The sequence below is a fragment of the Battus philenor genome, unplaced genomic scaffold (assembly GCF_028537555.1).
Source record: "Battus philenor isolate CCGP_79_NKW_IND1 unplaced genomic scaffold, ilBatPhil1.0.hap1 SCAF_2, whole genome shotgun sequence".
NCBI lineage: Eukaryota > Metazoa > Arthropoda > Insecta > Lepidoptera > Papilionidae > Battus > Battus philenor.
The window spans coordinates 10,632,644-10,642,850 of NW_027181682.1; the positions used below are offsets into that span (position 1 = coordinate 10,632,644).

The window sequence follows — 10,207 nt, forward strand, 5'->3', positions numbered from 1 at the left end:
TGATTGGTTAATTTAACAGTTATCAGTGTATATGTACTATTATAGGGGCCCAGTCTAAAACTTAAGGTTTCAATATGTAACTGTTTTTTACCTAACCTTACGCTATATTCTGAATATACGACTGAAAGAAAAAGTTTCTGGAAATAAATAATTTACCTCAAGCATATTGATTCTAATTAAAGTAATCGAGGAATCTTTTACGATAAAATATTATTACAATGAGTGGTAATAATTCTGATTCTGATGATCCGACATTAAATATACCTCCAAAAATAAATAAATATAATTGAATGCTTAATAACATAAATAAACTCGTTTACATCATAATTCTTTAATATGATCTTATTTCCTTTAGCATGATCTTATTGAAATGTTTGAGTCAAATCTCCCGCCTTACCAATAACTAAGTGAGTTCTCAAGTATGTACATACTTGACTGAAAAATTGCATTATTAAAAAATTTTGTTTAATAATTGCCGGAATATAATTTAAATAAAATTATTTCAGTGATTCTCTTTGAAACTAAAGCTTTTAGACGACAATTAAATCTAATTTTGAAATGTACAGTCGGGGTCATTAATGCCTGGATTGCCCCTTTATGTCTTTACAAGGCGTTTTGTATCAATATTAATAAAGGGGCAGCCCAGGCATTAATGACCCCGACTGTACAATAATTTTATGGGTATCAGACCCTAATAATTTTTCACGAGTCTGCCAACACTGTCCGTGACTAAAAAGCATCTATTCTTAACGTTGGCTACACTTACTGTCAGTGTACATTGCGGATTCGTTCGTTTACTTTCTGATACTTATCGGTAACGCAATAATTTAATTTTCATAATCTAATACATATTGTAGTGATATGATAAATTATTGTGTGATTACTCAGAAATAAATAAGTCTATCGGTCTGTCTGTTCCATTTTAAAACTAAAAAGGTACGTAATATTAATTCTTTTATGTTTATAAACCTATCCTTTGAAATACGTTTGCGACTAACAGTGTTCTAAATTGTGGATAAAACCTAATGATAGTTCATAATACATTTAATAACAAATTTACATACAAGTTTATTATTAAATATACTGCTTATATAATTACATTAAAAGTATGTTATGATATATATTATGATATTATGTATCAATAGTAATGTAACACTGCAGAAAATACGAAATAAAAATATCGACCAAATACATATATCGATTAATTTGTTTTCTTCTTTTTAGTTCATTACATGATGCCGCCTTCAAAGAAAAGTACTGTATGGTAGTTTTTTTTTACCAAAATCGATGGAAACGAAAACCTTGCAATATGCAAAATTTGCCAAAAAGTTATAAAATCTTTTGGCAATACATCAAATCTGTTAAGCCATGTAAAAAATATCCACAAGGCTGCAATTTTGGAAATAAATAAAGAAAATTTGCAATTGTTAAACAAAGTTGACCTACCCGAAATTGACATTGAAACAATTACAATTAAAAATAAAACAGTCTTTGAACCTGCTGTTCTTAACCCTGAATTACTACCATCAACAAGTACAAGTGTGTCTCATCCACCTTTGAAGTGGCAAAAGTCGATTTATGAAAGTTTCAAAAATATATATGCTTATTCGGAAAGTGGCAATAAAACTTTAAAAATCAATAATGCCCTCATCTACATGGTTTGTAAAGATAACCAACCATTAACTGTTGTAGAAAATATCGGGTTTTGTAATATGATAAAAGTAATTGCACCTCATTACAAGCTTCCAAGTAAGACGACATTGACTTGCTGGATCAATGAAAAATATGGCCTTTGGTAAAAAACACATACCGTGTTTTGTCCACATGTTAAATTTAGTTGCGCAAAATGCTATAGAACACTGTTCAGAATTACGAAATTTAATAACTAAGGTAAAGGCTATTGTAAAGTGGTTCAAGCACAGTAGTATCGCAAGTAATGAATTAAGGAAAGCCACAATTAAAGAAACAAAGTTAATTCAAGAAGGTGCAACAATGGAACAGTACTTATTACATGATAGAGAGGTTTTTTGGGGTTACGCACTGTAGTCAATGATATAATCTTTCGTCATAAAATGGTGCCGCCTATGCTCAATGCTTCAGAACTGTCAGTTCTCTCTTCTATGCTATCAATCTTATGACCGCTCGTTGCTGCTACCAGGGAAATTTCAGGAGACAAGTATTGCACCAGCAGCAAGATCATTCTTTTAGTTCATTGCTTAGTCCTAAAAATTGAACTGAAAACTGAAATCGTTTGTGCTTAAAGAAATTGAAAAAAGAATGGGGCTATCGAGAGAGTAACTCCACTCACCATAGCTACTGTATTGGATCCCAGGTATAAAAAAATTCACTTCAGGGATGCACTTGCTTGCTCTGGAGCAGTCGCGAAAATCAAAGATCTCATAAAAAATGCTATACCGAACATCAAAATGTCAGAATCAGATTCTGATCAATCAGAAAAATAAGAAGAAAGCTTTTCCTTATGGAATAGTCACCACAAATGAGTAAGCAAGAATTGGAAATCAACACAACCAGAGGATGCAATTTCAGATGAATTATCAATCTACTTGCATAGCCCAATAGTTGGGAGGCTCAATGAGAGAATCCTTTAGAGATTTGTCAGGATCTAAAAGGTCAGTTTCCTAAGCTGTACAAGATTGCCTTCAAATACTTAACTATTGTAGGAACTTCTGTTCCATCCAAACGTTTATTTTCAAAGGCTGTATTTGAGCAGCCTTTGAAAATAAACATTACCATTGTTACCAACGTAAACCAACAAAGAAATAGAATGAAAGGCAAGAGCTAAGTAAACTTTTATTCCTACAAAGTCTGCCTAAAGAACATTGGTCTTAAATGAGTAAAGTGAAAGTTTTCTTAGTATTTAATTTCTATTTTTTTACTGTTTTTAAGTATTAGATATGTAATAAGTATACAATAAATAAAATATTTCAAGGATAAATTTGTTGTTTCGTTTACAAATGTATAAATCATCTCACCACTGGTACTAGAGCAAACTACAATTCTAGTAAAGCAACACTCATATGTTACTCTAGTTCTGATTATACTTTCATATTTAACATATAAACGACAACAAACTCTTTGCGTTTTATAAACTAACTTTTGTAAAAATATTCGATATTAAAAAAATATCGATGTTTTCAAACGATATATCGGAAATAAAAGGATACGTACCGATATTTTATATCGAATACATATATCGATATATTTTTTAAGTGGACACCCCTACAATAGACTATTTCTTAATTGTAATCATGTACACAAGATATTATGTATATTTTTTTAGATATTTTTTTTTTAATCATTTATACGAAGGAAGTTTCTTTACACAATTTTTCCAGATAAAGACCTCTCTAGGAAATTTTGTTATATCTGTAATAAATTAATTTAACAAACATTAATTAACCCTTTTAGTGCCGGGCGAAAAAGAGATGCCTATGTGAAAATAACCGGCCGAATTTCGGAGTTTTATTAGAGTTTGGGAAAATGCTCATATAAACCAAACTACAAACAATATTTACATGATTCAAAAAGTAATGTATTAAGGATAATATAGAGTACAAAACAATGATAATAGTTTTATTTTACTCATTAAAAATTATATAAATAACAAAGTTATAATTATATATAAAAATAATAAAAGTTAAGTTCTCTCTTACAAAACGTATTTGTATATACAAAAAGTGTTCTTTTCATCATAATTTTATATGGAACAATTATTATGAAGTGTATACTTTGCAATTACAATGTATTTTGTAACAATAGAAACAATATCACATAACAAAAATTAAAGATAACTCGAAGGTATATGGTGAGGGCGGATTATCTCTTAGGAGATATGTTATTGTTATACCTAATATAACATTGCTGAAAGGATAACATTGCTTCAAGTAGTTGTTTATGTAAAACGCTCTCGACAAGGTCGGATAAGGGCCCAACGCCACAGCGATTGACGCCGCAGCTCGGATGTCGCCTGAGCGGCCACCAACAGTGTTTATGTTACAATCCGATACCTCCATGCGATAAGAAAAAGTCCTTGTCTACAAAGAGTTCTAACGAAAAACTATTCTTTTAATTCTCTCATGACGAAATTAGATCATTTATAAGTAATTACTAATTTATTTCTACGTAGAGTTCTCCCGCAAAGCGCATAGGTAAAGCGCTACGAGGCGCGGGCCGATATATCGGCTCTGGCACTTTTCGCAAGTGTAGCAGGAGCCGATATATCGGCACCCGGCACTAAAAGGGTTAAAAATATCTCTTAAAAATTCCTTGCCAATCATCAACCAAGATATTAGGTACTATTTAAAATAGAAAATAATAAATCTAATTTTATATTAGTTAAACAAGGAAGTGCTAACGTATTTTTAAAACAGCCAGATTATCTTAAAAAAATTGTACTGGCGACAATGTCGAAATAAAGATTTGAAGTGCTTCTTAAAAAAATGTACTCACAAATAATAAAATCTCATAACATTATTATAACCTTTTTAAATTGAATAATGAAATACTACTAATTATCAATTATTAAATTAAGTAATTATTAAAATATTTTTAAACTCAATTTATTATGGTTTTCATAACAACGCCTTTTAAATTTCTTCTTTAGAAATGTCAATGTCAACTTTTATTTTCTCAGACGACAATATTTGTTACAAATTTAGCGGTTCTAAAATCTAGTCATGTTTCTTAAAGCAGTCAATACGTTACTTGAAAGAAGTGTTAACAAAGGCAAGTTTTATGTAGTTTTCACGGTATATAAAACCAAATAATTATTAAATGTCTGGTTTTTTTTTCTAATATTAAAATCGTGTAGGTATTTCTACGTGCATCGTCTTTTGTTATACTCTTGCAATTATAAACTATTTACTTTTGTTGACCACATTAGAAGGCTAAAATATATGATTAAAATCTAGTTTTTTTTTAATGTAGAAAATCCTGGTTTTAAATCTGTGTTTATTAATCTCTAATGTTTTATTATTTATTTATTGCTGTCATAGGATGTCAACTTTATATACTGTAAAGTAATCTGATGTTCTAACTATGAAGAGCTTTACAGGCTTTTCAAATTACACATATCAATGAATGACTATGCTTTTTCATTATAGTTCACATGATATATCTTGTGCTATTGTATGTTAGTAGTCCACGAGGATATGCTTAAAGATATAACAAGTTTTTGTTAAAATGTTCATTTTTATAAATTATACCTTTTAGAAGTCTTTACTACTAACTATTGTGTACTGGCCTAATCATATTCTGTTGTGCTATCAAATTAATTAAATTACATATATTTCTGTTAAGAAAAGTTCTTGCACTTTTCATACAGTTATTAAAAATTTATAAAAATGTATAAAATTAACATTTTCTTTTCAGGTATTATGGCACAAAAACTTTTAACTTGTAAACATTCCCATGATTCAACAGCAGAAGCTGATGCAAGAGCTAAAACTGAATCCAAACGCATGGCAGAATTTCGTAAGAAGTTAAGAGAAACTACTCCAATTGAAGGCCTTGGTGAACAGCCATTTACAAATCCAGCAAAGCAAGAAAATGCATTTCAACCCTGGCCTAATGATACTAATCCACAGACAGGAGAAATTGGGGGACCGAGGGGCCCTGAGCCAACACGCTATGGTGATTGGGAGAGAAAAGGAAGAGTTTCAGATTTTTGAAACTATTCATTAGATATAGAAATAGTCAAATTGTTTTTTTTCTTTTGTTGCATTAAATTAAAAACTCCATTAAATTATTTATCACAGTTTAATTATTTGCAGATTTACCCACAGTTTTTGGCATTTTCTTATTTGTTGAATCTTCCAACTCATTGGATTTGTAATAATGTGGTGCAACTTCCAATAGCCATTTACTCTCTATTTCCGTCACTTGCCTCATAAACTCTTTAGATGTGAAAACAAGTTCATGGTAAATAACCCACCTAGGTAACTCTTCAAATAAAGCACTATTAGGATGAATCATTACAGTCTGAAACAGAAGTGAAATATTATATTATATAGCTAAAAACAAAAAAAAAATTAAGAAATTATTTGACACTTACTTGATTATGTTTGACAGTTTTGTAATGTCCACCTTTAGAAAATTTAGCAATGTGGTAAAAATAACCTGCAGTGATTGCTTTTCGAATATTAGCATCATCAGATATACTTGATACCATATCTATTTCTACTCTTTCCATTAGTCCAACTAATTGTTCGCGGACATCGCGAGCTCTCTTCATGGACCTGTATTGTATAAAGTTTTCATAACACCACTGCACTGAATAATCAGAACCAACCCATTGATTATACACATTCATCAAAGTCAAATGATCTCCATTTCTGTGGAAAAAGTTTTTTCGGGCTGTATCTGCATGTATGATTTTATCTTTAGGTCTATAAAAAACAGAGCTGTTTACAGACAACATAGCTGCAATGCTTACTATTTCCTCTGAACATTTATATCTGCAAAAAAATTGTTTTAAGTATATTTACTGCAAATTGTATGTTCAATGACAAACACCAGTATTCAAAAATCTTGTGTTAATACCTTAAAGGCACATGATTATTTTGTTCCTGTTCTTTACTGATCTTTAATATTAGTGATGCTGCTACTGATCACAAATGAATACTATTGTTGTCTCTATGTTTATGAATATGTACCAAAACTTTAAAAGATCAAATACATTTTATAGTTTAAAAAAAGGTGGACTTACTTTTCACTAGCTAACAGCATTTTAGCCAACATAGGATCTGTGGGAAACTCGGCCATTCTCCTGCCAGCTTTAGTTAATTCCCCATGATGGTTGAGTGCTCCAAGAGCATACAGTTGTTCTAAAGCTAATACTAAAGTTTCATGAGGAGGTGGATCTAAGAAATCAAAATGTATAAGGTCATTAATTCCTAATGCTTTTAAAGTAAGTACTGCATTTCCTAAATTGATCCGTTGTATTTCTGGGACAGTATTATCTTCAAGTTCATATTTGTAAGCCCAAGCTGTATAAAGTCTGAAACACTTCCCAGGTGCAACTCTGCCGGCTCTGCCTGCTCTCTGATTTGCAGATGCTTTAGAAATTGGAACAACCATTAAACTTTCCATTCCAGTTTTAGAGTTAAAATTATTTTGTTTGGCAAAACCTGGATCAATCACATATATAATGTTATCGATAGTTAATGAGGTTTCTGCAATGTTAGTTGCTAATACTACTTTTCTTGCTCCTTCTGGTGTAGGCTCAAAGATCTTTGCTTGCATGTCACTAGGTAGATTTGCATACACTGGTAATATAAGAAGTTCCCTAATTTTCTTTCCTAATCTTTTTGTTCTATCTTGTAACATTTCAACACATGTTTCAATTTCTTCTTGTCCCGTAAGAAATACTAAAATGTCGCCAAGTGGTTGTGTAGCATGTATTTGTAAGACAGACACTACACAGGCGTCAACGTAATCTGCTTCTGGAGCTTTTGTATAATAAATATCAACAGGAAATCGTCTTCCGGGAATACGAAAAATTGGCGCCTCATCAAAAAAATTGGAAAACTTTTCAGCATCTAATGTTGCACTAGATATCAGTAACTTTAAATCTGGTCTAAACCTAGTGATGTCTTTCACCAAGCCAAATAAAATATCTGTATGCAATGTACGTTCATGTGCTTCATCAATTATCATGACACTATAAGATGCTAAATCTGGTTCTGATAAAAACTCTCTATGCAGTGTTCCATCTGTCATATATTTTATAACAGTTCTATCAGATGTACAATCTTCAAATCTAATGCTGTAACCAACTTCATTACCCAGTTTAACATTCATTTCTTGAGCAACTCTAGCTGCTACAGACATTGCAGCTACTCTCCTTGGTTGAGTGCAACCAATTTTCTTCCCATCTTTGGTAAATCCTGCTTCATGTAAATATTGCGGAATTTGAGTTGTTTTACCCGATCCTGTCTCACCTTCAACAATTAGTATCTGGTAATTTGTTATGGCCTCAATTAAAGATTTTTTAAATGGATAAACAGGAAGAGATTTTTTAGTTTCTTCAATAGTCATGCGAATCTTTTGGTATTCAGATTTTTCAACATCTTCTTTTTTCTCTTTGTTACCCTCTAATTGCAGAGCTTGAATAAAATCTATTTGTTCATCAAGCAAGAGTTCATATTCATCTTGTGATTTTGCATCTTTAGCTCCAAATTTAAAAAATGCTGATTTTATTTGTTCCTGCTCCCATTTTCGTTGCTCAGAATGTGGCAATTTTTCATTTTCATCAACTTCAACATATTCACCTAGAAAAGTTTGAAATATCTCAATATCAGAATTTGTAAATTCAATAACCAAAAAATCAAAAATGGTGAGAAGAACAAACAATATGGGTGGATAAAAACATTGATAAGTTTTCTCTAAAAGCAATTTTTAATTGGTTTGTTTCAAATATGAAAATTAAGACATACATACCTTTTTCACCTTTACCTAAATCCCTCGGCATATGGTACCTTTGCACATTTTCTAATTCTCTGGCCTTTTCATGTTCTTTAGCTAATTGTAAAATGGTTTTCTTGTGCTCTCTCTCTTTTTTTTCTCTTTCGGTTAGTCTACAATTTTAAATTTTTTTAAATAATGTCACATGTTAATATGTATGTAATGTTAATATGTCTTACTTTTTGTATTAATACCATAACTATTTTTTTTATTAAAAATTACCTATATTAAGTACTAATAGAACAAAAATCTTTGAAACTGTCATGTGTTTTAGAATTCTTGACAACTATGAATATGTTTAAATGCATGTAAAATGTATTTATTTATGATAGGGTAAGTAACAACCCTTTTATTAATATTTTTTCCTTTAATAATGCTTAAATTAAGTTTTTTGTGTTTTTTTTAAAGATAAATTAGAAAACTGTTAATGAAAGATACTTACATACTTTCATCAAAAAGATATTCATCATCAGCTATATCAGCTTCTAACTCTATGACTTTGTCTTCTTTCCTTTTTTCTAAATATTTCCGCCTTGACTGAACTCGAAGTTTTGGTAATATTTTGGATCTGTCTTCAGATTCTAATTTAAAACGTTTAGCAGCTTCTTCATAGGACCGCTTACTTGTAGACTCTACTACTTTTCTAACTTTTTCTTCATCACGTTTTTTAAGTCTTTTGGCAAATTCGTCCCTTTCTTTTAAATCTTTCAACCGCTTCTCTTCTGCACTATCAGAATCTGAGGATGAGTACTGTCTTTTCCCACGTTTGTCCATTTTGGTTTATTCTTGTAGTAATTTACGAGTTTCTTTGTTTTATACTAAGTTGTTTCGTGTTATATACGAATTTCAGTATTTACATCACATTTTATTCTAAGGTTATGTATAACATACACACTTTTGTTTAAATCACAATAATGTTGACAATGTCTACGATTTATTTTACAATGACATTAGCGTTAATGTTTAGGATTTCTTCTTGTTTTTGGTTTTAAAGTAGTTTGTGTATCTATGATTAATACTTCTCAATTAAAATTCTCGATCTCGAAATGAGTAGAGATGAGTTTGAAAAAGTCTATCTAAATAAGTATATAAAAACTTAAAATTAATATAAATTTACGTCTATAAGTTATTTCACAAATATTTCCTTCCGCAGTTTCAGATTCAGCAATTTATTATCATCTTGATAATTTGAGACGTAAGACGTCTATTGCTGGACCTTTCCAATAGAATTTCAGTAGGACCGATTGGAGCGGCCTCCATGCAGCATCTTCCGACGACCTTAACAAGATCGTCTGTTCACTTTCGACGTTTATTGCTTTACTTTGATTGTCCTTTGAGGCAAAAGAATAGCTAATCAATTACAAATGATTAGTTGGTAGTATTAATAAGTAGTATAGATTAAAACGTAATTTCGTCATTGCTAGTACTGCTACTAGGAATACGACTAAGGAACGATCATCATAAACATCAATTTCTAACAGTGACATTTTGTTTTTTAAAATTCATAAAATAATAACTAGCAATTGCTAAAAACTAACTAAAATTATATTAAGCGATGCGGATGCGAACAGCTTCCTTATAATAGTTTTAGTCCTCAAAATATTTTTTCCCTCCAAAATTAGTTCTAGCTTATTAATTTCGGCAGAAAATTATACAAAAAATTTATAAGTTCAAAGTCCACAAAATATGATTTGAAAGACAGCCAGTATTTAAAATGTCCAAT

The 10,207-nt window shown here is 30.7% G+C and overlaps 2 protein-coding genes across 3 annotated transcripts; one reads left to right on the forward strand and one right to left on the reverse strand.

The window, feature by feature from the left end:
* The first annotated feature begins 4,620 nt into the window (after positions 1-4,620).
* Positions 4,621-5,771, forward strand: LOC137921900 (succinate dehydrogenase assembly factor 4, mitochondrial-like). Its single transcript, XM_068764688.1, has 2 exons — positions 4,621-4,746; positions 5,392-5,771. Exons 1-2 carry the CDS (start codon positions 4,698-4,700, stop codon positions 5,688-5,690), a joined length of 348 nt encoding a protein of 115 aa, XP_068620789.1. The 5' UTR covers positions 4,621-4,697; the 3' UTR covers positions 5,691-5,771.
* Positions 5,770-9,434, reverse strand: l(2)37Cb (lethal (2) 37Cb). 2 transcript variants are annotated; one of them, XM_068764685.1, is made up of 5 exons: positions 8,927-9,434; positions 8,461-8,597; positions 6,728-8,291; positions 6,074-6,476; positions 5,770-6,000 (listed from the first exon to the last, which is right to left on the reverse strand). In XM_068764685.1, exons 1-5 carry the CDS (start codon positions 9,256-9,258, stop codon positions 5,779-5,781), a joined length of 2,658 nt encoding a protein of 885 aa, XP_068620786.1. In that variant the 5' UTR covers positions 9,259-9,434; the 3' UTR covers positions 5,770-5,778. The 2 variants fall into 2 exon arrangements, with proteins under 2 accessions (XP_068620786.1, XP_068620787.1); XM_068764686.1 differs by having other exon boundaries at positions 8,931-9,002.
* Positions 9,435-10,207: the final 773 nt, after the last annotated feature.

Coding starts and splice junctions, on each gene's coding strand:
- LOC137921900 (XM_068764688.1), top strand. CDS start 4,698: ATGTTTCTTAAAGCAGTCAATACGTTACTTGAAAGAAGTGTTAACAAA. Junction 4,747..5,391: donor TGAAAGAAGTGTTAACAAAG/GCAAGTTTTATG, acceptor TTTTCTTTTCAG/GTATTATGGCACAAAAACTT.